The sequence below is a fragment of the Recurvomyces mirabilis genome (genome assembly GCF_035927965.1).
Source record: "Recurvomyces mirabilis strain CCFEE 5264 chromosome Unknown scaffold_20, whole genome shotgun sequence".
NCBI classification, from domain to species: domain Eukaryota; kingdom Fungi; phylum Ascomycota; class Dothideomycetes; order Mycosphaerellales; family Teratosphaeriaceae; genus Recurvomyces; species Recurvomyces mirabilis.
In genome coordinates, this window is record NW_027041954.1 from 170,537 (window position 1) to 195,581 (window position 25,045).

General features: G+C 52.9%; 7 protein-coding genes across 7 annotated transcripts; 2 read left to right on the forward strand and 5 right to left on the reverse strand.

The window, feature by feature from the left end:
* Positions 1-46: 46 nt before the first annotated feature.
* Positions 47-1,178, reverse strand: LTS14_007314 (uncharacterized protein; the record flags this gene model as incomplete). The annotated part of the gene is made up of 3 exons (XM_064840006.1): positions 47-758; positions 816-1,071; positions 1,124-1,178. The coding sequence occupies 3 exons, from the start codon at positions 1,176-1,178 to the stop codon at positions 47-49; spliced, it is 1,023 nt and encodes a 340-aa protein (XP_064692327.1).
* A 1,065-nt stretch (positions 1,179-2,243) lies between these two features.
* Positions 2,244-3,431, reverse strand: LTS14_007315 (uncharacterized protein; the record flags this gene model as incomplete). Its single annotated transcript, XM_064840007.1, has 3 exons — positions 2,244-2,708; positions 2,763-2,987; positions 3,054-3,431. The coding sequence occupies 3 exons, from the start codon at positions 3,429-3,431 to the stop codon at positions 2,244-2,246; spliced, it is 1,068 nt and encodes a 355-aa protein (XP_064692328.1).
* Positions 3,432-4,164: 733 nt separating this feature from the next.
* Positions 4,165-13,938, forward strand: VPS13 (Vacuolar protein sorting-associated protein 13; the record flags this gene model as incomplete). The annotated part of the gene is made up of 1 exon (XM_064840008.1): positions 4,165-13,938. The coding sequence occupies one exon, from the start codon at positions 4,165-4,167 to the stop codon at positions 13,936-13,938; it is 9,774 nt and encodes a 3,257-aa protein (XP_064692329.1).
* Positions 13,939-14,383: 445 nt separating this feature from the next.
* LTS14_007317 (uncharacterized protein) lies at positions 14,384-16,195 on the reverse strand (the record flags this gene model as incomplete). Its single annotated transcript, XM_064840009.1, has 2 exons — positions 14,384-16,047; positions 16,126-16,195. The coding sequence occupies 2 exons, from the start codon at positions 16,193-16,195 to the stop codon at positions 14,384-14,386; spliced, it is 1,734 nt and encodes a 577-aa protein (XP_064692330.1).
* A 969-nt stretch (positions 16,196-17,164) lies between these two features.
* On the forward strand, positions 17,165-18,699 carry NDH51 (NADH dehydrogenase [ubiquinone] flavoprotein 1, mitochondrial; the record flags this gene model as incomplete). Its single annotated transcript, XM_064840010.1, has 2 exons — positions 17,165-17,644; positions 17,704-18,699. 2 exons carry the CDS (start codon positions 17,165-17,167, stop codon positions 18,697-18,699), a joined length of 1,476 nt encoding a protein of 491 aa, XP_064692331.1.
* Positions 18,700-20,473: 1,774 nt separating this feature from the next.
* On the reverse strand, positions 20,474-21,295 carry LTS14_007319 (uncharacterized protein; the record flags this gene model as incomplete). Its single annotated transcript, XM_064840011.1, has 1 exon — positions 20,474-21,295. One exon carries the CDS (start codon positions 21,293-21,295, stop codon positions 20,474-20,476), a length of 822 nt encoding a protein of 273 aa, XP_064692332.1.
* A 645-nt stretch (positions 21,296-21,940) lies between these two features.
* On the reverse strand, positions 21,941-24,670 carry LTS14_007320 (uncharacterized protein; the record flags this gene model as incomplete). The annotated part of the gene is made up of 2 exons (XM_064840012.1): positions 21,941-22,770; positions 22,828-24,670. 2 exons carry the CDS (start codon positions 24,668-24,670, stop codon positions 21,941-21,943), a joined length of 2,673 nt encoding a protein of 890 aa, XP_064692333.1.
* Between the last annotated feature and the right edge of the window lie 375 nt (positions 24,671-25,045).

The window sequence follows — 25,045 nt, forward strand, 5'->3', positions numbered from 1 at the left end:
TAGCTAGGTGGTGACTGGTCGTTCGTCCCCCACGCCATACAAACATCTAGAATAGTGCCAAAGCATTAGGCGGGCTACCAATGCCACCTGGGACATTCAATGGCACGCTCGTTAACAAGAAGCTATATCGTTCCAACTTCGCACAAGTCTCGGACAACGCCTTGAGATCCCACAGCTCTCCGATCGGCATACCAAACAGAGCGAGGAAGTACTGATGCAGCACAAGTCCAGCAACACCATCCTCCTTGCCAGTCTCAGGGTTGATAGGAGGGATATGCTCAAAAGCAATCATATCGCCCGCCACAGCAGCAAAATGCTGATTCCAGAACCACTTCGCCGCTTCGATGGTTCCAGTGACACCGCAGGTTTGGTGGGTCCCCATCAGTTTATTCTGTTCGTCTCCGGACTTGCCTGTCAGGCCTTCGGTGAAGCCTGAGCGGATGATGATGACGTCGCCGGGTTTGAAGGAAACGCCTTGTTTCTTTGCCACTTCCTCGATCTCGGACACGGGGATCTTGTGGGCACTGAAGGGATCGTAGGATTTGTTGTTCTCGTCGGCCCATTTCTTGTGGTCGATGAAGACGGCGCGGGCGACGAGGCCGCCGCGTTTGTGCCAGTGATTAAGGGTTGGGATCTTCATGTCGTGGTCTTCCTCGCCGTAATTTTGAGTAAGGTCTTTGACGTTGGTTTGGATGCCGTTGTAGCCTTTTGCTGAGGCTTGGTGGTGGAAGTGGCAAAGAGAGTCCCATTGGGAGGAGCTGGGAACGGTCAATATTCGATTGAGTCTCTAGCGGTAGCGATTTTCGGCCACTCACCATTGCGTATTGAATTCAACCTCGTCGTCGTAGCCATGGGCTGCCAAGGGTGAGTCCACGAACGACACCACCTTGTGGACAAGACCCTTTCGACCGAAGCCAGGAGTCTTGATCGCGCCGATGGGCCAGTTGAGACTGACGGATACACCGTCCTTGAGCTCCGAGTAGGCACTCTTTACAACCTCGGGAGTAATGTTGTTCAGAGTTCCGTAGACGTCCTTCTTCCCGTCTTTATCGAAGACGCCCCAAGCACAGCCTAGGATGCAGTCAGAAGAGCTGTCATGACAGTAAGCCGGTTTGACACAGACCTTGCGGCATGCCCTCGACCTTTGGCAAGTCATCGAAGTCCGGGATCTTTGACATTATGGTAAAGAGGAACGATTACGAATTCTGTGATTTTGGGTTATGTCGGGAATGCGATGTGGATATGGAAAACGTGATCGAGTAACGTCTCGAGGTGATGTCAAATCTGTGGGCAAATGGCAGTGTTGTTCAATATACCGGATAGTTGCAATTGCAAAGAGCACAAGATGTACCCACCTCTCTAACCTGTGGCAATATCCGGTCCATGGGCGGGGTAATGAGGGAGGAACGAAGGGGCGCTCTGCTGACGTTTGACCTCGGGATGCAGCTGGACCTCGAGGGCTGAAGGCAAAACGTATCAAGCTCCTCGTCACGAATCCACTTTGAACTGTCCATAATATCAATGAGTCCCCTAGCTGGCCGCAAGTCTTGTTCCTGCTCATTTGAAGGCCACGGCATCCGTCAGTGGCGCGGCTGGTGTTTGAAGTGGATTACGTGTCTTGACACGACCAGGACGTGGTAAAGAACTATTGCGGTACAATTGCGTTGTAGCCTCACTGGTATAGGATCCTGCTTTGGAGCTGTAGTCATCCTCAATAATGCCGATGGCCGTGGATAGGATGCACAACGTCAGCGACTAGCGGCCTGCTGCTGCGGTGTGGTACAAGCAAGGATTCTCTTGGTCTCGAAACGTTGGAAGGCCAAGGAGCGACAACCATGATACAGGTTGGATCTTGGCGAAGATTGACTGGGGCCCAGAGGATCCTTTGTGTATACGCGACGGCGATGAGCGGTGGTATGTGGGAAGAGTGAAGACCAGAATAAGCATGCCGTGCTTGCTTTGCCTATCTTACGCCTGTGCGACCGGACGCAATCCATATCTCGCCACCGAGTCACGCCACCCTGAAGCATGAGACACCAGTCGAGTCATTGTATTAGGAAAGAGAAAGGAATCGTTTTCAACTTAGATTTCTGTATACATGGGTCCAATCCACTTAGTGTACAGCGTCACTGCTTACACACAGCAACCGCTTGGTCAGGCACCGCAAGTGAAACACCCCTCCGCTCTCTCTACTCGTGCTGCACGAGCATACTCACATAGTCTCCATCTGCAAAATTCTTAGCCTACTCCTCATCGTCGCCGCCCTCTTCCTCCTCTTCCTCCTCCTCCTCTTCACTCCCCAAAAACTTTCTCCTCGCCTCCTCCTCCTCCTCCATATACTCACCCTGACTCGCCCGAATCGACCGGATACGGTCCACTGGGCTGGGGAGCTTGTCAATTTTACCCGCAATCTGTCCACGTCCGATCAAAGAGGCCAAGATGGAGCCTCCGACGATGAACGTGAGTACGAAGCGGTAAACGCCGTACCATCTTGGTGCCCAGCCGCGGCGAGAGGCGCGGGAATCGGTGTAGTAGAGGAAGTTGAAGATGAGGAATTGAGAGATCAGTGCGTACTCGACGGGGAGCAGGAGGGTGGGCCAGGCGAGTCCGGTGCTTATTATACCGATGCTGTAGCGGGGATAGCCATGGATGCCACCGAAGGCAGCCCATTCGAGACCCCAGTGAATGGCACCGAGGAAGGAGATGATCTGGAGCGACGGTTAAGCAGGATACAATAGCGTAGATGGATTTTGCGAACATACCACGGCGCCGTAGCCGACCTGAAGAGGCTCAATCGCGTGCAGGGCAAGCTCGGCGGTGTTTGCATCTAGAAGCCAACCGGTGCCGTGTTCAGCAGCGCGGTTGATCTCGGACGCGCAGAAGACAGTGCTGAGTGAGGTGGCCAAGTAGGGAACAACACCTGCCATACCGACAACATAGGCTTGGTGTGGAACGTCCTTCATGCTGAAGGTCTCGGCAATCGTTCTCTGCACAAAACAATGCTTATCAGTACCCTGCTTTTACAGTATATCATTCGTGTTGTTCAAGCTTACCAGATCGCCCTTAACACCACCCAACATCTCCGTCTCGTCATCATCCCACTTACCTCTCTGCGCCGCTTCCTTGCCAGACCTCTCGCCGACCTCGTTGTTGTAGATCCGCTGCGTGCTATGGGTACTAACCAGCTCAGGCGTCGCGCGGATCCGCTTTGCATGCGCTGCCTCCTCAGCCTTGACATCGATCTGATCTACATTCGGTCGATCGGTCGAGGCCCAGCGCGTAAGAGCGAGCGTTCGGGGGACCTTGTTCAAGGCTTGCGTGCGTGTGAATGTGCACAGTTGAGGATGTTTCAGCGCGGCGGAGCGTGTTACAGATGGGTTGAAGCTGACGGTGCGGAGGCTCCGGGTAGCGGCGGAGCGGAGGAAGGCCATTTTGTTCGCACCCCGGGTCGTGGGCAGAGTGTGAGGACTCGATTGTGGTGAGCAAAAGTCCCAATGGCAAGCTCCTGAGCTTTCGGCTGGGCTGGGAGGGCAAGCAGAGCAGAGCTTTGGCTCCAAGCGGCTTTACCCGAACAATTGATTGATCGATCAACCAACTTTACTTGCTAACACCAAGCATTACCCTACCACTACTATCGCATTCTCTTTGGCCTCTCTTCGTGAGCACGGCATAGAATAAGCGCATGCTACGTTCATTAGTGAGTCTATAGCTATCTTAGCTTGTTCCACTGATATCATCTCGGTCAATCTTGTCATTGTGGCCACAGCCTGTATGCAATGTGACGTCGATCCAACCTCGAATTGACCCCACCGAAGAGCCGCGTAGAAGCACATTTGGTACGCGCACAAACACTTCTCCATTACTGTCTCTTCCCACCAAACACTATAGAACGTGCCTTCCATATCGGGAAGTGGCTGAAGCGGGATCAGATCGTCAACATATTGTGAATCGACACGGAAGCACCGTCGACCCTTCCTCTCACATCTTCACCTTGGTGGCAGCTGCCTGGAAGTGGCACCCAGACCTCGAAGCTGTTGTCGCAAGATTGGAAGATTACAACATGAGTCGAGTGTTTCCACGATAGCGTCCTACCTACATCTCCTCGCCGACTAAACGAACCTCACATCTGGAAACCCGTCCACGTGACGGTCCAACACCGCCACCATGTTGGAATCCCTCGTCGCCAACCTGCTTAACCGCTTCCTGGGCATGTATGTGCGGAACTTTGACCCAAAGCAGTTACAAGTCGGTCTTTTCTCTGGCGACGTCACACTACGCAACCTCGAGTTACGGAAAGAAGCTCTGGACCAGTTCCACCTACCAATCAATGTGATCGAGGGCCACATATCAAGTCTCGTACTCAAGATCCCACTGAGCAACCTCCGAGGGCAGCCTGTCCGCATCAACATTGAGGATGTGTTCCTGCTGGCGGCGCCCAAGGAAGATGAGGCGTATAATGCGGAGGAAGAGGAGAAGAGAGCACATGCCGTCAAGATGGAGAAGTTGGACTCGGCCGAGCTGCTGAAGGAGCGCAATACTGAGGGTATGTCGCAGGAGGAGCAGAAGAAGCAGCAGTCTTTTACCGCTGCTCTCACAACGACCATCATCGACAACGTACAGATACAGGTCAAGAATGTGCACATTCGATATGAGGACGCTGTATCAGACCCTGGCCACCCGTTTGCGGCTGGTCTGACATTACAGGAGCTGAGTGCTGTCTCCACGGATGAGAACTGGCGACCAACATGGATTCAGAGCACATCTGCTACTACACACAAGCTGGCCACTCTTGGCTCATTAGCCATATACTGGGATACTAATGCTGAGCTCATTGGTCAAGGTACTGGTGCGAAGGATGCCAAAGAGCAAGGCATTAGCCATGATCAAATACTCGACAAGTTCCGGGAGCTCATCGTCAAGGGGGACAGTCCGACAGTCAAGGAGCACCAATACATCCTCAAACCAGTGTCTGGTCGGGCTGGTCTGGAGATGGACAAGACTGGCAAGCATGATCGTCCGAACATGAAGGCTCGTCTACTGTTCAACGAGCTCGGCTTTGTGCTGGACGATGAGCAGTACCGTGATGCTCTCATGTTGGTAGACCTTTTTCACTACTTCATTCGGCACCAGGAGTACCGGAAGTTACAGCCCACGAAGCCCGTCAAGGAGGACCCGAAGGCCTGGCTCCTTTTCGCCGGCAAAGCCGTACTCGACCGCATACATGATCGCAACAAGCAGTGGAGCTGGGCGCACATTGCTGAACGCCGAGATGATCGCAAGAAGTATATCACGCTGTTCAAGAAAAAGAAGAAGGAAGAGAAGCTCACGCCGGATGAGACGAAGGAGCTAGACGCCTTAGAGCGGAAGTTGACATACGAAGATCTTCGATTCTGGAGATCCTTGGCACGAAATCAGCTTCGGAAGGAAAATGTTGGCGTCAAGAAGGAAGCTCCGAAATCGACTTGGTCTTCGTATATCTGGGGCGGTGCTAAGAAGCAGGAAGAGACTCATGATGACTCGCAGATGTCTGAAAAGGAGCGCGATGAGCTGTATAAAGCTATCGACTTTGATGAGAAGAAGTCTCTGACTGAGGCGGTGGATGCACCAAAGGAGGCTATTAAGTTACAGGTCGATATGAGTCTGAAGACTGGCAGTTTCACTTTGCGGAGAGATCCACATAAGAAGAACACTGATATCTTGCATCTCTCTTTCGACGACTTCTCGACTGAGTTCGTACAACGGACCGACTCGACGCTCGTGGACTTGAGTCTAGGTGGCATGCGCTTGTTCGATGGCTCGACAGAAGGGAATCTTTTCGAGCAGATGCTGAAGGTCAAAGACGCTGCGCCTCTTCCAGCGTCGAAACGAGTGCAGGAGCTTGGTGATGATGAAGGAGATGAGAAGTTTGAGGATGCTCCTGAAAAAGAGGCAGAGGAGGATGATGAGCAGGAACCGTTCTTCAATATGTCTCTCGAACAGAATCCGATTGATGGTCATGCCGATACCGCCGTGAACCTCAAGCTCAAAGCGATGGAAATTATCTACAATCCAAACTTCGTGGTGCAAGTCACCAAGTTCTTCAAGCCTCCAGAGCAGCACATGGAATCCATCGGTGCCCTTATGGAGACGGCAGGCTCGACGGTGGAAGGTCTACGGCAGCAGACACGAGCCGGACTCGAATTTGCGCTGCAAGAGCATAAGACTATCGATCTGCAGCTGGATCTGCAAGCACCTCTTATCATCGTGCCGGACAGTGTGACCAAGAAGAGCGATATCTGCCTGATCCTGGACGCCGGTCATGCGAGCGTGCGCAGCAACCTCATCGACAAGGCCACCCTGTCCGATATACAGAACAAGCAGCAGAAGCAATACACCGAGAAAGACTTCAAGAATCTTGAAAATCTCATGTACGACAGATTCATGCTCAAGCTTGAGTCGACACAACTCCTCATGGGTACTACTGTGGAGGATACCAAAAAGCAGCTTGACGAGGACGCCGAAGTACGCAATTTCCATCTGGTCGACCGACTCAACATGGACTTCAGCATCGAGAGTTGCATCATACCTAAGACGACGGAGCTGACCAAGTTTCGCATCAATGGCCATCTGCCGCTGCTGCATGCTATGTTCAGCGACGCCAAGTACAAAGCACTGATGAAGCTGCTGGACTTTGCCATACCCAAGTTTGATGAAGACAAGAAGGACGTCGCACCAGCGAAGACTCTCGAAGCTAGCAAGGCTGAGAAAGCAAACCGTAGGAAGAGCACTTTAGCAGCAAACGATGCTGGCAGACCGAGAGGCAAGTCCTTCCAGACCTCGCGTGGGGAGCTTGTGGTGGATGAAGAGGCTGGCGAGGCGCAAGCAAAGCGCGACCATGATGCCAAGACTGGGCCACCAGCGAGCACAGGCAAGAAGGCCCCTGAGATTAACCCTGAGCAACGGACTTTCGAATTCAAGTTTACGGTCGATAAGCTGCAAGGCTCACTGTACAAGGCTGACCCAGATGGGAAGAATGGGGATCGATTGCTCGTTGACCTGATTGCTGAGACTTTCTACCTCGAGTTCTACCAGCGCGCATTCGATATGGTCGCTGATGTCAGGCTTCGTGCTTTGACAGTGGAAGATCATGTCGAGGACTCACCAGCACCTGAATTCAAGGATCTGATCTCGAGCGAGGACATCTACGCGAAGAAGAAGGAGGATCTGCTTACGATCCACTTCTTTATGGTCAAGCCTGAGCATCCGGAGTTTCAGGAGAAGTTCGAGGGGATCAAGACGAATTTGGATGTTGCTGTGAGCACGATCAACCTTATGGTCACGAGAAGGACATTATTGACGTTGCTGGATTTCGTGCTTGATACTTTTACTTCGAATGAGAAGCCGCATGTTGCTGAGGAGTCGGATGACGATGAGCCAGAGGAGCAAGCACCTGCACCACAGCAGCAGGATAAGATCCGGATCAAGGCTGAGCTGAGGAGAGTAGCAGTCATACTGAACAATGATGGCATTCGACTCGCGACGCTGAGCTTGACGTCCGCAAGCGTGAACGTGTTCCTCGCTGGCAAGACGATGCAAGTCGGTGCTCGACTCGACAATCTTGGCTTGGTGGACGATATCAACCAGGGTGTTTCGGAAGAGTCGGCACTCAGACAGATGATCAGTATCCAAGGTAACGAGCTGGCTGATTTCAAGTACGAGACGCATGATCCGGCTTCGGAGGACTATCCTGGCCATGACACCACGATCTTCTTGCGCTCGGGTTCGCTGAAGATCAATTTTGTGACCGAGCCTTTCCGCAAAATCATGGAGTTCGGGGTCAAATTTGGCAAGATGCAGGCTATCTTCAATGCCGCTCGCCAGGCTGCGCAAGTACAAGCCAATAAGGTGCAGCAGAGTGCAAGCAGAATGCACTTCGATATTCTGATCAAGACACCCATTGTCGCCTTTCCACGCATGATCATTACAGAGAACCCCGCTAGGGACACCTTGACCGCTTACCTTGGCGAGATCTACGCGAATAACAAGTTCGTTCCGCTCGAAGAAGGCAAGAGTGAAGGTCAGACAGCGAATAAGCTCAGTGCTGGTATTCGAAACGTGCGACTCGTGTCCACCTTCAACTACGAAGGTGATAAGCATGAGGAATTGGAGATGCTTGATAAGGTTGGGCTTGACTTCAACATCACGCAGATCGAGCATCAAGCTGGACAGGAGCGACCGGATATGGAGATTGAGGGATCGATGAGCAATATCAATCTCCGCATCACGGAGCAGCAGATGAAGTTTGCCATGGAGCTGGCGAGGAATATTCCGCAGGCTTTTGCTCTGGAGAGCGAGGAAGATGTTGCGGGAGAGGTGGAGGAGGAGTTGGGTGAGGAGGTTGTGGAGCCTGCCAGACAGATACAGCCGGCCGGTGATAAGAAGAAAGATGAGAGTGCTGTGGCGAAAGCTAGTCACCAGGGCCCTGAGCTGGGTAAGGAGGAAGGTAGCTGGACTAAGATGGATCTGGTTTTCAAGGTCGGTGCTATCGGGCTCGAACTCGTGTCTGGGCCGCTCGAGGCACCGATTGGAGATATTGAGGCTGCCAGCTTGTCCAAGTTCTCGCTCAATGAGACGAGCATCAAGCTCAAGATGCTGAGTGATGGTGGCTTGGAGAGTGAGCTACTGATTCAGTCTTTCACGATTACGGATACGAGGACGAAGGAGAGGAATAAGTTCCGCAAGATCATGAGTCTTATCAATACGGAGGTTAAGCAGCAGTTTATGGCTTCGGTCAGCATTTCTGGTGGCGAGGAGAAGAATCTTATTGCGCTCTTGACGGTGGACAGCCCGAGAGTGATCGTCGCACTGGACTATCTTTTCGCTGTGTTGGCTTTCGTAAATAAGGGCCTGAAGACTGAAGAGGCGCTCGTAATTGAAGAAGAGAGCGAAGCTGAGACGGTAGCCGAGGAGGATAGGGAAAGTGTGGACACTGATGAGCTGGTCCAGCGCAAGAACAAAGAAGCGGCTGATGCAGAAGATGCGGAGCAGAAGCCGGGTATGAGTATCTCGTACCGTGTCGAGGTCATCGATGCACAGGTTGTCTTGCTCGCGAATCCATCGATCAGCAACTCCGAAGCAATCGTGCTCGGTACGAAGCAAGTCCTTGTTTCGCAGCAGCATGCCATGACTCTGCAGGTCGAGAAAGTCGGGATGTTCCTGTGCCGCATGGATCAGTTCGAGACCTCGCAACTCCGTATCTTGGACGACTTCAGCATTCAGACATCCCTGGACATGCGCTCGCAAGCGAAGGATTCTTCTATGACAAGTATCCACGTCGATATCGAGCCACTCGTGCTGCGACTGAGTCTGAGAGATATCCTGCTCGCTATGCAGATTTTCCAGCGCGCGAGCAGTATGCAAGGTGATCAGGACAAGAAGCTGCAGGATGAGGGTCCAAAGAAGATAGCCCAGATCAAGGGTGACCAACCCGCGAAACCTGCCAAGACCAAGTCTACGAAGAAGACGATTGGCTCAACTACGGCGAACAAGGTCCAGGCGAAGAGCATTAGTACCAAGAAGTCGACTGTTGGTCAGAAGCCGCAAGATGATGATCAAGCTCTGGGCTCGGCGGTTCTGAAGCGCGAGGAGATGAAGATCCAGATGGACGGCATTCGTGTCGTGCTCATTGGCGATCTTCACGAGCTGCCGATTCTGGATTGGAGTGTTAAGAAGTTTGACGTCGATGTGAGAGACTGGACTGGCAACATGACTGCCGATACAAGCATCGACACATACTTTAACGTCTACAACTTCTCGAAGTCTGCTTGGGAGCCTTTGATCGAGCCGTGGACACTAGGCTTTCATCTGGCCAAGGAAAATGACAAGATGGCTGCTGAGCTGTTCTCGAGGAAGATGCTTGAGTTGACGATCACATCTGCCACCATTGCTTTGGCATCGAAGTCGGCAGACTTTTTGTCCTCGGAAGAGGATGTGCTGTCGAAGCCTAGAGGCAGTGACGCGCCGTACAAGATTTGCAACTACACCGGCTTCGAGGTAGATGTGTGGTCTAGCGGCGAAGCGAACAACGACGATGAAGGTCAAGCGGCGAAATTGCAAGATGGCGAGGAGAAGCCTTGGCGATTCGAGGATCCTACCACGACTCGTGAGACGTTGTCACCTGAAGGTCAATCCGGGGTGATTGGTGTCCGGTTGCAGGGCAGTGGATTTGATAGCATCGACCGGATCCAGGTCAGCCGCGAGGGTGAAGATCTATACAATCTGAAGCCGAGAAAGGACAAGGTGCAGCACCGCATGCTTGTCGAGATCAAGCTAGGCATGGACAATGTCAAGTACATCACTCTACGATCGCCTCTCTTGGTGGAGAACAACACACAGTTGCCCATTGAGCTGGGCGTGTACAGCCCTGAGGAGGGCCATCTGCTGAAGATCGAGAAGATCCCACCTGGAGAAGCACGACCAGCACCTGTTGGTGCAGCATTCATGCACTCGCTTGTTGTAAGACCTGATCAAGGCTTCGGCTATACCTGGTCGAACGAGCGCTTGTTCTGGAAGGATCTTCTCAAGCGACCTATGAAGACGATCAGCTGTGCCGGAGAATCTGATCAGAATTCACCGCCTTTCCACTTTCAGATGCAGGCTGTTTATGACAAGAACAACCCACTCACGGCGGTATACCCATACATGAGAATCAAGTTGTCGGCACCAGTGGAAGTGCAGAATCTGCTGCCATACGACTTCAAGTATCGCATTTACGACAAGAACACTAAGAAAGACTGGACAAACTTCTTGCGCAAGGGTGGCGTGAGCCCCGTGCATGTGGTCGAGCTGTCCCACCTGTTGCTCATGAGTGTGGACATGCAAGATACACCTTTCAAGGCTAGTGAGTTTGCGATCATCAACTCTGGCAACAACGAGAATGACTTTCGACGGGAGAAGACCTTGTCGGTCAAGGATAATGGCGGTCTGGAGTTGAGGCTCAAGATCCACTACTTCAATGTTCCGGACAGTGGTGGCGCGTTCAAAATCACGGTCTATGCTCCGTACGTGATCCTCAATCGCACAGGTATCGAGCTAGATTTGAGGAGCAAAGCATTCTTCGGGGCCAGCAAGAGCGCTGCAGGAAACCAGGCTTTTGTCGACCGTGCCGAGGGCGAGGACGGGAGAACAGCAAAGCCTTTCATGTTCTCCTTCCCGACTGACGACCGACGGAACCGTGGTCTACTCAAGCTTGGCGAATCTGCGTGGAGTCAACCTGTCAGTTTCGATGCCATTGGAGCCAACCAGGACGTGAAGTTGCCTGCTGCTTCCGGTAGGTCCGAGATGCATGCTGGTCTGCACGTTATGGAAGGCGAGGGCAAGTACAAGCTTACCAAGGTCATTACGGTCACGCCAAGGTTTGTGGTGAAGAATCGCTTGACAGAGGACATTCAGATCCGAGAGCCAGGATCTACTGAAACCACGACCTTGAAGTCAGCTGAACTGCACCCATTGAGGTTCCTACAACAGAGCGCTGGACAACAGCTTTGCCTGTGCTTCCCCGGTGTGAGCAACAAGTGGTCATCGCCTTTCGACATCGCCAATGTTGGCAGTGTACACATCAAGCTGGCGAAGTCTGGTGAGCGACAGAAGCTTATTCGGGTTGAGATCCTCATGGAGGGAGCCACAATATTCTTGCATCTGAGCTTGGAGACGAAGCATTGGCCTTTCTCTATGCGCAATGAGAGCGACCAGGAGTTCTTATTCTGGCAGGCGAACCCAAATGTGGACGAGGACGAGGAGGATAGGACCTCCGGCTGGAAGCCAATCAAGTACCGATTACCACCACGCTCTATCATGCCATACGCTTGGAACTATCCTTCAACCAAGAACAAGAATCTTGTGCTCGGTGCCAACAAGAAGGAAAGACATGTCAAGCTCGCAGAGATCGGAAATCTGATTCCGATGCGCATAGCAGCTGCACCAGGCCAACAGAGACAGAAAGTCATCGATCTCAATGTCGTTGCTGAAGGACCAACTCAGACACTCGTGTTGTCGAACTACAAGCCTTCTAAGAGCTTGTACAAGCAGAAGTCGGCTAGTGCAACATCATCGACAGCTGCCGGTTTCGAGGTGAAGGATCAAGATATCCACGAGACAATCAGCGCAGCTGTTCGCTTCGAAGCTGGCATCGGCATCTCCCTTGTCAATGCACAGCTTCGTGAACTCATCTATGTGACATGGCGCGATATCAAACTGGAATACAAAGAGTCGCCGCTCTTCCAAACTGTCACACTCACTGTTCGCTGGATCCAGATCGACAATCAGCTCTACGGTGGCATCTTCCCTCTCATCTTCTACCCATCTGTCGTGCCCAAGACCGGCAAGGAGATGAATGCGCATCCGATCTTCCGCAGTACGGTGACAAGAGTCAAGGACGATTCTTATGGTGTCATGTACATCAAGTACTTCACATTCTTGCTGCAGCAAATGACCATTGAGATTGACGAGGACTTCATCTTTGCTTTGTTAGACTTCACGAAGATTCCTGGTGCTTCATGGACGGAGGAGAAAGAAGGTAGACTGGCACCCGACAGTCTGGACATCCCAGAGCCTCAGCAGGAGCAATCTGGCCAGGACATCTACTTCGAGCTGTTGCAGCTTCAGCCGATGCAATTCGATTTGTCCTTCGTGAGGACTGAACGTATCAATGCAGAGGACACAGGAAGCTCATCGAGCAATCCATTCATGTTCGCTGTCAATGTGCTCACGATGTCGATTGGCAACGTCAACGATGCTCCGATCAGATATAATGCGCTCATGCTGGAGAACGCACGTTTGTCTGTTGGCGCGCTGATCAACAACATTCAGAGTCATTACGTGCAGGAGTCGTTGCGACAAGTCCACGTCGTCATTGGCTCAGCCGACTTCCTCGGTAATCCAGTCGGCCTCTTCAACAACATCAGTTCCGGTGTTGCAGACATCTTTTACGAGCCATACCAGGGTCTCGTCACCGATCGTCCACAAGATCTCGGCATTGGTATTGCAAAAGGAGCTAGCAGCTTCGTTAAGAAGAGTGTCTTTGGTCTGTCAGACAGTGTCTCCAAGTTCACTGGCAGTATTAGCAAGGGTCTTGCTGCTGCTAGTATGGACAAGGAGTTTCAGGATCAGCGCCGTATGTCGAGGTCGCGCAACAGGCCAAAGCATGCACTTTATGGTATCACATCTGGCGGTAATGCTTTCGCAAGCAGTCTAGCCAGTGGTATTGGTGGTCTTGCTAGGCAACCAATGCAGGGTGCCGAGAAGGAGGGTGCCGCCGGATTTGTGAAGGGTGTTGGCAAAGGTCTCCTCGGCCTTGCTACCAAGCCAGCGATCGGTGCTTTCGATCTCGCCTCCAATATGGCCGAAGGCGTGAAGAACACAACTACTGTCTTCGACCAAGATGGCCTAGATCGTGTGCGCTACGCCCGCTTCATCGGCCTTGATGGTGTAGTCCGACCGTACAGTCAACGTGAATCGGTGGGACAATTCTGGCTCAAGACAACAGATAACGGCAAGTACTTCAACGAAAGCTACATCGCTCATCTTGAGCTCGACAGCTCATCCCAGGGCGATCGGGGTGGGAACGGTAATGGCTCCTCCACTCCAACCACGCCAACCACACCAGGAGGCAAGAACGGCGGCGGTAAGAGAGGTCAGCAGACGGAAGCGTCCATGCTTATCATCATCACCTATAACCTGATCATGCAAGTTCGTGCCAGGAACTTGACGACGATCTGGGATGTGCCGCTCAAGGATGTGCAGACTATCAGTAAGGAGAGGACAGGCATGAGTATTGTGCTGAAGGGTGGCACGAATGGGCCTTTCATTCCGATCGCGGATGAGATGTCAAGGAATTGGTTGTATCGGCAGGTGGCCGTCGCGGTGAATGCTTATAATGACAAGTGGAATGCTAAAGGTTAGGTGGAAGCAGGTTGGGGGCGAGTGTGTGCAGAAGACGAGCGATTCACTTCTACATTTCTGATTAGATTGCACAAGATACCATGGCATCTTCGGCGCTTATGGGAAGCATGAAGCGAAACACCGTATAATGATAATGACTTTTGCATTTCTTACGCCACGCAAATTTTCCAACAAGCACACGTGTTACTATTTGTACCTGGCTGGAAGTCTACTTGGCCCGCTCACCAATTCATCTTGGTATGACTCCTAGGCTGAATTTGATTTGGTTCGCACACGACGTAGCTCAAGTTCCCTCACCCTAACATGGCCCAGGTCCGCTGTCGCGATGGCTGTAAAGCCACTACACTGTTGTACCGTACTGCGACCGACACCGGCAGATTCAATTCGACGTTATCTCGATGTCATCCTCGTCAGCCTGAGTCATTGCAGTCTCCACCACTGTTGCCTAACCGCTCTTGAGATGTGCAATCTCAGCTTCCAGCTGCAAGATCTTAGCCTGTGCTGCGCCATCTTCGGCGGTGAGAAGTTGAATCTGCGTGTGGGCTCGCACAAGTTGGTGCTCAAGTTGAGTCGCATAACTGCCGCTATCAATGCCCGTATCACCATCGTCAGCATCGCGAGCTACGATCTGTTGACTCGATTGCTGCGTAGGGCTGTCCGTGGCGGCCACCTGATCCATGAAGCTTTGTGGCTGGTGTGCGTGCTTACGGCGTCCGTGGCTAGTACTTGGAGGTGTAGCAGTTGTGATCGCCTCAACAGAGCCCGCTCTCGGTACTGTATCATCGTCTTCTCCATCGTCTTCAATGAAGAATCCTGCGGCGGAGACACTGTCGCGTGTAGCGGTCGGTTGTTCGACTTCTTCGAGAAATAGGCTCTCCTCCACCTCATCATCTTTCTCCACCCTCTTCAGTCCTGCCCCCACGTCACCAACCCAATCCCCAAGTCCGCTTCCCCCCATCGAACGCACTCCAGAATCGACCCTAGAGGCACCCACGTCCGCACCTTTCAAGCTCATAGCCATAGCCGCCCTAGCCTGTTCCCCAATATTACCATAAAGCTTACTCCGATCCTTAGCAAAATCAGGACTCGGATCACGGCGCAGAAACGTATTGATCCTTGGAAGATAGCGGGCACGGCCTGCATCCTTCGAGGGCGCACCACCGTGCTTGACCATGAGTTCTTTAGGCGTGTACTGATTGTTGTGCTTTCGCTTGATAGTGCTGGTGGATGATGTAGCAGTGGCGGGAGACGAAGCTTTGCGCTTCTTGCTTGCTTGCTCCGGAGCAGGGCTAGCCTCTGATATTGGCTTGGCAGAGCGGTAATTGATGGGTCTATAGTCCTTCGCGCCCCGGAAAGGATACGGCTCGCGATCCTTCGAACCCAGTTCACCAGCATAGTATCGTTCATCCCCCTCAGCAGACGCATTCGCCACAGCAGCACGGCCACGATGAGCCCTCTTGCCACGGATCTTACCATTCGGGACGAAGTCGATAGGCCAGAACTTCACCATTCTGGCCTTTGGGATTTCGGAGCTCATGACTTCGTAAGCTGCTTTGTCATCCAGCAGCACGAACCTGGGCGGCATGTTTGTGGCGCTGACACGCTCGGTGCCTGTCGACGATTGATAGAAGCGCCAGCGTTTCTCAAAAGCTGGTTTGCGGTCGTGGCCATCGGCGGTCTCTTTGCCATCGGGATCGCCCGGGCGCCAGACCTCCCGCCTCAGAGCTGTGTGGGGGTCTTCGGCGTGTTGGCGAGCTGAGTTGGCTGGATCGAGGACGATAGCGTTTTCTGAGATGATCTCGGGCAGTCCGGCCTCAATGGTGCTTACAACATCCCCGCTGCTAGCCAAAATAGGTGTGGCAGGCTTGAGGCTAGATTCCGGAGTTTTCTGTTGTGGACTGTCCGCACGATGCGTAAGATCCACGGTGGACTGCACGGTCAGGCTCGGAGATCTCACGTGCGGAGCTTCATCGTCAATGGGGTCGAAGTATGGAGTACGACTGCCTTCTCTGGTCGCGCTTGCCTGTTTGGCGCCATCGTATGCTAAGTCGTTGTCCACGCCCTGCTTCGATGCCGGAGAGCGCTGAGAAGCTTCCTCGCCTGTGCTTGCTATACCTGTTGACTCAACTGTTCGTGTTGAAGGCGATTTCGAGGGAACTACTGCAGATTTCTTCTTTTTCTGCTTACGCCTGGACGAAATCTTGCTCCCCATTACCCCTCCACTTGCCACCGTGACCATGACATTGGGGATGACCATCTTGACGGACTTACATGTAATTGTGTCTGTGCGCTGATGGTGGAGTCTGATCTCCCAGGCGGAGGTGACTGAGAGATCTTGGTATCTCAAGCTGTGTTGTCGCTTGTCAGGTGTTGTGTGGCGGAGATCATTGCCAGAAGGTGGTGGCCGCGTCGATTATGGTCTGCCTAACGTGAGGCGAAGAAGATCCGTTCGTGGCGCGCGCTTCAAAGCTATGACGGCGAAGTCTCGCGTGCTAGGTTGCCTGGTCCGAAGAGGGAAGGAGCAATCAGATGGTCTTCCCAGTCAGTACAAAAGATGTATTCATGCGAGGGACTCTCTCAGTCGAATCAAATGTCACGAGTTGGATATCTCGGTTACTTAGTATGCGTGGGAAAGGGATTGCGCTTCAAAAATATGTTTCGGCAGGGCTCGGCTCTAGACGAATCCTGGTTGTAGGGTAGCACGTGAACACCTGCAATGAATGGACATTGAGCATGTGACTGGAGGCAAGCGGGAACGTTGGATCATGAAAAGAACAGGAACATGGCCTCGGTTGACCCAATAACCAAGTACACCATACCATAATACGATGCCTGTGCCATGATGACAATCACTAGAGTACTGCCAGGATATGCCGTCCAGTTACCAGGTATAGTAGAGTCAATGCCGAGCAACAGCAGCGAAGTCTGATGGCGGAGAGGTGCAGGCTGAGGTGTGTAGAAGATAGCAGGGAAACGGCAATAATGATCGGACGTGCAGGAAGCTTGAGATCTGGACAGTCCGGCAGCTCCCGCGCTCGGACAGATCTCAGCCGATCCAATCAAATATCAGACGATTAGCGTTTCAACTCCATCATCGACCTCATAGATTCTAGACACAACCTCACCCACGCCACACCTTTCCCCTCTACCATCAGACACTTTCTTGGTATACAGGCGACGAAGCCGCACTACCCCGACCACTTTGCTATTAGCAACTGCACTTACAATGCTGTCCGCGCCAGTAGCAGCACGCGCCCTGCGCACCAGCGGCACCAATGCCGCCCTCAAGAATGGCGCCCGCACAATGGCCACAGTCCAAGACGCCCCACCCGTCCACCGCCAACGAGGCCTTCAAGACCAAGACCGCATCTTTCAAAATCTCTACGGCAAACACGGCGCCGACCTCAAATCCGCCAAGAAATATGGCGACTGGTACAAGACCAAGGAGATCCTCGACAAAGGCCACGACTGGCTGATCTCGGAGATCAAAGCCTCTGGTCTACGAGGAAGAGGCGGTGCGGGCTTCCCGTCGGGCATGAAGTGGAGTTTCATGAACTTCAAGGACTGGGATAAGGATACGAAGCCGAGGTATTTGGTCGTGAATGCGGACGAGGGTGAGCCCGGCACGTGTAAGGATCGGGAGATTATGAGGAAGGATCCGCATAAATTGATTGAAGGATGTTTGGTGGCTGGTAGGGCCATGAATGTGAGTCAAAGTGGGCACGAAGAAGATGAGAAGGATGTCATACTGACGAGATATATTAGTGCACTGCCGCCTACATCTACATCCGCGGCGAATTCTACCACGAAGGCACTGTCCTGCAACGCGCCATCCAGGAAGCCTACAAAGACGGTCTCATCGGTAAGAACGCCTGCGGCTCCGGCTACGACTTCGACGTCTTCATCCACCGCGGCATGGGCGCCTACGTCTGCGGTGAGGAGACTTCTCTCATCGAGTCACTAGAGGGCAAGCCAGGCAAGCCTCGCCTGAAGCCACCATTCCCTGCCGCAGTCGGTCTCTTCGGATGCCCAAGCACAGTGGCGAACGTCGAGACCATCGCCGTAGCACCAACGATCATCCGACGAGGAGCAAACTGGTTCTCGCAATTCGGCCGCGAGCGCAATGCCGGCACGAAACTCTTCTGTATCTCAGGCCACGTCAACAACCCCTGCACAGTCGAAGAAGAAATGTCCATCCCCCTCAAAGAACTCATCGACAAGCACGCCGGCGGTGTGATCGGCGGCTGGGACAACCTGAAGGCCGTCATCCCCGGTGGCTCCTCCACACCCATCCTGACGAAGAAAATTTGCGACGATCAACTCATGGACTTCGACGCCCTAAAGGACTCCCAATCCGGTCTCGGTACCGCCGCCGTCATCGTAATGGACCAGAGCACAGACGTCGTCCGCGCCATCGCCCGCCTATCCAAATTCTACCACCACGAATCCTGTGGCCAATGCACACCCTGCCGCGAGGGTTCCAAATGGACCGAGCAAATCATGTCCCGTTTCGAGCGCGGCGAGGCGAGAGCACGAGAAATTGATATGATGCAGGAGTTGACCAAGCAAGTCGAGGGCCATACCATTTGCGCGCTTGGAGAGGCTTTTGCGTGGCCGGTGCAGGGTTTGATTAGGCATTTCAGGCCCGAGTTGGAGGCGAGGATTAAGGATCATGCGCAGAAGGCTGGTGGGGAGACGTTGGCGGGCGGGTGGCAGCATGATGCGGGGAAGCATGGCATGCTTATCTCGCCTGGTCAGTAGAGGTTGAATAAGGACGAGGATTTTAGGTGGTTCGAGGCAGGGTCTTCATGTGTTTCAGCGTGCATAACGTTGTTTTACTCGTGTACATATGTTTTTTACTTTGCATTTACCGCAATACCTGTTCTTCGAAGGCGGAAAGAATGATCAGTCACTCATCAGCCGTCCCCGTTTCCGGCTGCGTTTCGCAAGTTAGGCAGTAGCCTTTCGTCCTTGCACGGCCAGCCTGCAATAACGAAATGATCGGTCTTGTGGGGTTTCCCAGAGGACGCTGTTGTCACACAGTTTTCTATCGTCCGCTATGGCTTGGAAGAAGCACTTACCCGCCCCAGAGACAAGTGTAGGTTTATGATCAATACGAGAGGGTTACGAGGCGCAGACAGTGGTCATGTCGTAGCACTTTGCGAGTGTAGAGGGACTCACTAAAACAGCCCTTTCCAACGCTTGTTGATGACCTCTGATGCAGGATAGCATTCACGAGCATGTAATAAGAACTCAGCCTTCGACCGAGCACGATATTGTAGCCCCTTCACGTACTTGTACTGGTCAGATCCGTGTGGCACCAACCGCTCTAGCACTTCACGGCTGAGCCCGCCAAATCGCTCACGTTCGAATGTAAGCTCGCAGCCACGGCACCAGATCCCCTCCTCAACATCCTGCCCAACGAAAGAAGGGTATGGAATCGCACCCATGCCACAAGAGTCATCGTTCTTGCCATCATTGCTGGTGCTCAACGGGTCGTTCAAGAGGGGTTGTAGAGGTGCACGACGATACCACTCTGCTTTGGGAACGGCCGAAGTCTTTGAAGCTGTCTGAAGGCTGCTTCATCTTGTCTGAGATCGTTTTCGGGGCCATAGATCTGAATCGCCAGCTCCTTCACAGCGCGCACACTGACCAGCCGAAGCGGTCGCTTACGTGAGATGGTGTGTCGAGTCGCATAGGAGCCTGGCACACTCCTGATCGTAGGAAGGGTCTTCACCTGGTGTTGAGTAAGATTGAAGAACTCCTTAGCCTGTGCCAAGGGCAGGACCCAAAGGGATTGATTGTATGTCAGGCATGCGAAGCAACACCGTGAAGCCGACAGGAGGTCCAGAAACGCGCCATAGTGTCCACATGAGACACATCTATCCGTGCATAGAGTGCGGTGTAAGGTCGTGATTGAGTGAAGGCGAAGTATCGTCGTCTGCTTGAAGATCGGTAACAAATGTCCAGCAGTAGCCGTAAAGTCTCGATATGCAGGCAGTGATTCCACTACCTCCTTCCCTCGCGTAGATACCCGTATAATCCGTGATAATGTTTGCAGATCCAGGTGGTCAAGTACGAGATGTAGTATCTCGAGTGGGAGAGCATCCAGGGCACCGAGTGGCAATGTTTGGTCCCGTGCGATGCTGCAGCTGCACGGTATTGAGGCTTCTTTGATCGAAATGACGCCACTCAGGATGTAGCGTGGTCGATGAGCAAGATGTGTGAGCGCATCTTCGCCCGAGAATACATGGTTTGCCATTCTTGCGTGCCACGCGACCAACGTTGTTCACAAGACGCGCTGTGGACAAATCAGCTTATGAGTATGAGCATGGGTGGTCAGTGCGTCCCGAGTTGCACATCGCCGATTCGTGCTTCCAACACCCAAGTCTCGCGCGATAGAATGCACCTTCACATGTGCATATACTCGCGTGGCAGGGCTGTGATCAATAAAAGCATGGTCACAGAGTGTTGTGCTGACGGAACACTACATTTGGTCGTACACACAATACCGAGCACGCCCCACTTCGCTGTGCTATGCGATCCCTCTGTCTGCTTCATCTCCAGCTGCGTCTTCTAGAAATGCAGTGTACTGCCCGGCTGGCTCAGCCTGCACTTCCGGGTAATATAGATATGGCTCCATCGAGGGATGCAACGCCGCGTTGACACTCTTCTCGAGCGTCTCCAGCCGTGTGTTGAAGTTCGCCAGCGCTGCCCGACAGTCGTCTCTACGAAACTGTTCCGTCGGCCAGCCACGCTCCCGGTATATCCGCCGTCGTGCGTGGAAGACGTTGAGTAGAGTCTGCTGTCGATAAAATGGCTGAGTAGCGGCACCTCGTGACCCAGATGGCATAGCTTCTATGCCAGCTAGCGCTAGGATAGGACCCTGGTCTGCTGAACGGTCTGGTATCCATGTGAGATTCCGCAACTGATTGGCCCAGCCGTCCAGGACCTGCTGGGCTGGTTCCCATACGATTGGGACTGTGCTAAGCTGCCCAGTGCCTGAATCACTTGCCTGTGACCACATTCCGATCGAATCTGGAGGTGATGCGCCCGGTAGAATTACGAGCTGGTCAGATGTCAAATTTAAGGAGTCGATGATAGGCAAAAGTCTCAGCACATCGATTACTTCCTGGCTTAGTCCGTGGTTCAGCCAGTCTCTTGCGATTAATCGTGAGGTCTGGGGTGGCCAAGCTGCCTCGTCTTGGTGAAGATAGCCCATCGAGACTAGAGTCGTATACAGGTTGTACATGCCCATGATCAAGGCCAGATGAGGTTGGTCCTGAGATTGCCCTGCTGAATTTGCGTCTGCCGAAAGCCCCATTTGGTCGGCGTCTTGTTTTTGAGTGTAGGCCATGCTGACCTCGAGAAGCGGTCGAGGTAGCATCTCCGCGGTTGAGGTGTGGTTCCAGGGCTCACAGCCGCAGTAGTGTCAATTGCTTTACCCCTTGCACACACGCATGGATGTGCAGCCTCTCAGCGCCAGTGTCCAGGATATGCTGGATAGAAGTTCAGCTTCTAATCTATTTGACTACAATCTCGTATCCGGACAGTTCGAAGGTCGTGGACGACTCGACTACCATCTTGGAATTGGTTTACAAGCATCCAGACAATGCCAGGCGTACATTACGCAGTGAGCGAGGGACTCCGTCTGGACGCTCATCGTCATGGTTTCAATGCGCAGCTCTATTCAATACTGATTGTGCAAGGCCTTTAGAGTGAGGTACTCAGTCCTCCCAAAGACGAGCGAAACTCTGTTGCCCGATGCGGAAGTCCCGGCACGACGACTCAGGACAACAACATAAGTCGTACATAACACATGTAAATATCCGCATAACCCGAAGCTGTGCGCAGTCCCAGAGTAATAATACAGACCATCGGTATGCCATTGTAACCATCCAGTTCTCTATCATCTCTGCCTGCACTAATGGACTACACCGGCCGTCATGGGACAGCGAGCAATGCGCCGTATAATCTCATAAGCCATGAACAACATAGAGCATTACTCAATCCACCCCAACCCATCATCCTCATCCCCAGCATCTCTCCCCTTGACCTCGTCCCTCACTCCAAACCCCAAACTCAAATCCAACTTCGGCAGCGCTTCGACCTTCACCTCATCCAACCTGGGCGCCTGCTCCTTCTTCGGACTTTTCCTAGGACTGACACTCCTTGCCCTCTCGTGCCTCTCCTCGTCACTCGGTCCCTCCCTCACGAATCTCGTCTCCCACTCATCTTCCGCACTCGCTGCGACCCATGCGCGAAGAGCGTTGTGGACGCTGGAATAAAACTTCTCCTTGCAGGTTCGGAGGGTGAGGCCCATTACTTTCTCGAATCCGGAGGCCTTGAGTTCGGAGCGGAGAGAGTTACGTAAGTTACGAGTGGGCAAGGATGCGAGGAGGCCGTTGAGGAGGTCCAGGTAGGAGGTTAGATAGGTCGTGGCATCCCACTCTACGCCACCTATGTATGGTGCTGCTGGAACGGGAGGGCGAGAGCCTGGAAAGTGGCGGGTTGTGTAAGTTGCCTCCAACACCTTCGCACGATCTCCATCGACTGTGTCACTCATCGCTGACTCTGTAGAAGAAGAGCTACCTGGTTTTGGCAGAGGAATGACGTTGAGCTGGTGCAGAAAGATCCAGAAGACCTCCTTAGTCACGTTCGAGAGCTCCTTGCTCCAGAGCCGATAAGGGCGTGGTCTGTGCATATCGAGGACGAAGTCAACGGGTCTTTCCTCCTCCATCTTCTTTGGCTCGGATAGGTACGTCAGGACGCGTTGCGCACGCTGCTCAAGTGCTGCTGGGGAGGTATTTGTCGCGGAAGCGAGAAAGTTGACTAAAATGCATCGTTAGCCTTGAACCATCATGCTGGTAGAGGAAGAACAAGACTTACATAACACGCCCACGATCACCGTCCGAGTAGCATACTCCGCCGGACCCTTCTTCTCCTCATCAAACAGCATACCCAACAGCGCCGGAAACAGCTCATCCGCCACTTTCTCCAACTCTGCCATCGCTTTCTCAGTCGTACACAGACCCTTTAGGCAAAGCAACGTCTCATGTAATAGCTGATCTTCATGCTCCTCCCGCCACTCAATAGCCATGATGCGCTCTAGGAGACCCACGATCTCGGTCATACCACCAAGGGCAAGGAAAGCGTCGACCCATGCTACGGTCTCGTTTCGTAGCAAGATTCTCAGCTTGTGGAGGCGGCCAACCTCGGTTTTGATTGGGTCAGAGTGGGTTTGGAGGTACTTTATGTAGTCACCTGGTATCGCTTGAACAGCTGCTCTGCGACCTAGGGAGCCAAAGGGTGAAGTAGGTGTGGTTGATGTATTGACCAGACCGTCCTTGGGAACATGGATGGACGTCGGTCTGCTTTTGGTTCCGCCCTTGTCTTTGGTAGATGATGCATCGCCTCGCTTGTCACCTTTTGAGAACGTGAAGGTCCGGCTGCGTGGACGTGAGCGCGAGCGCTTGGTGTCTTTCGTTGTCGCTGGTTCTTGTGCATCACCTGCCCTCTTCGCCGAGGTGAGCGCAGCTAATGCGTCACTGTTCGAGGCCGGAACTGTTTCTCCTGGACTGCTGGTCAAGGTGGTCGAGCCTTGATTTTGCTTAATGAAGTCGGCCTTAACCCTCATGGTCAACGAGCGCATCTTCTGACGCATAGGCTCAGGAATCTGCCTCGAGTCCAACACTGCCTCAAACGCCTCATCAACTGACTTCTCATCTAGCACTTCCTGCTTAACAGGCACCTCACTTCTTCCACGACTCTGGAAAGCTGCCACAGCCGCCATGACTCTGTTGCCTCTCTTCGCCACATTCAGCTTGTCCTTGGTAGCCGCCTGCTCCGTGCTACTTCCACTAACCTTATGGTCGGTAGTAGCACGTCTGGCCATAGGAGGTCTCTCACCAGATACACGTCGACCAGAGTCCCTACTAAGTCTTCTGCCCGTGTCCTCCGAATTCCTGCCTTCGATGCTAGCTCGTTGTCCACTGACTCGGCGACCAATTGCGGCCAGTCCTTCCGAGGCCGCGAAATATGCACTTTGTGGTCGCGGTCTACTGTTGAGTGTGGGTCGCATGCTCGACTGATCGAGTGTGCCGTTGAAATTCCGTTGTTTGGAGGGCGAGTAGTTCTGTGGCGTGTATTTGGCGATCTCATCTATGAAGTTGTCCGAAGATTTGCTGTCTCTGGTGCTCGGTCGTGATGCTGGCTTGGCACTCGATGCAGAAGCAAATTGTGCCCATATTGGTGTGTGCGCCACTCCACCTGACGTTGAAGGCGGTGTAGTGTTCTCTTTATCTTTCTGTACAGTAGCTGACAGATCCTTGCTCGAGCGATTCATCCTGGCAAACATGCCGGAAAGATTGGTCGAGGACTTCGACTTCTTCGCCACAGACACTGCATCCTGTGACTTGATAGGCACCTTGGTGGTGGCATCTTTGTTGCTCTTCGCTGCAGGTGCTCTTCTAGATTTCGACGGTGATGTAGGCGGTGACTGAACATTTCCTTGCCTTTCGCCGAGGACGCGCGATGACTTCGCGACGTGTGGGTGATCTGGTGGTAAAAGAGGCACCGACTTCGTCCTCGAGACTGGATCAATATGCACCTCATCGGGAGTGACGACTGGGCGTGTCTTAGATGAGACAAGCGATCTCAGCAAGTTGGACTTGGAAGAAGCATTGCGTTTGTGGCCTGGCCGCTGTGCTGAGGGTGATTTAATTGCTTCCATGATTGCTGGACTGGTTTCCAAATCGATACTGTAAGAAGAAGAAGTAACTACACTATGCTAGTAGATGAATCTCATCCACTTCTCCAACTTGACCGTTGAAGCCAGCATCGCCAGTAGATTTAAGATTGTTTGGCTCGCGTGTCTCCATAGCAACGGCTTCACATCACCAACGCGCCTTCCCTCGTCATCTCCGCACAATTCGTTCTCCACTCGTCAACTTGGTTCAGGACAGCATCGGATCGTTTGTTAGATGAGATGTATGATTGATCGAAGGTCAGAACATATCCAAGTTAGATTATGAGTATCAATAATGCTACAGCTTGGCGGAAATAGGACGTAACGGCTTCTACCCCATTGACCGACGTCATCATCAAC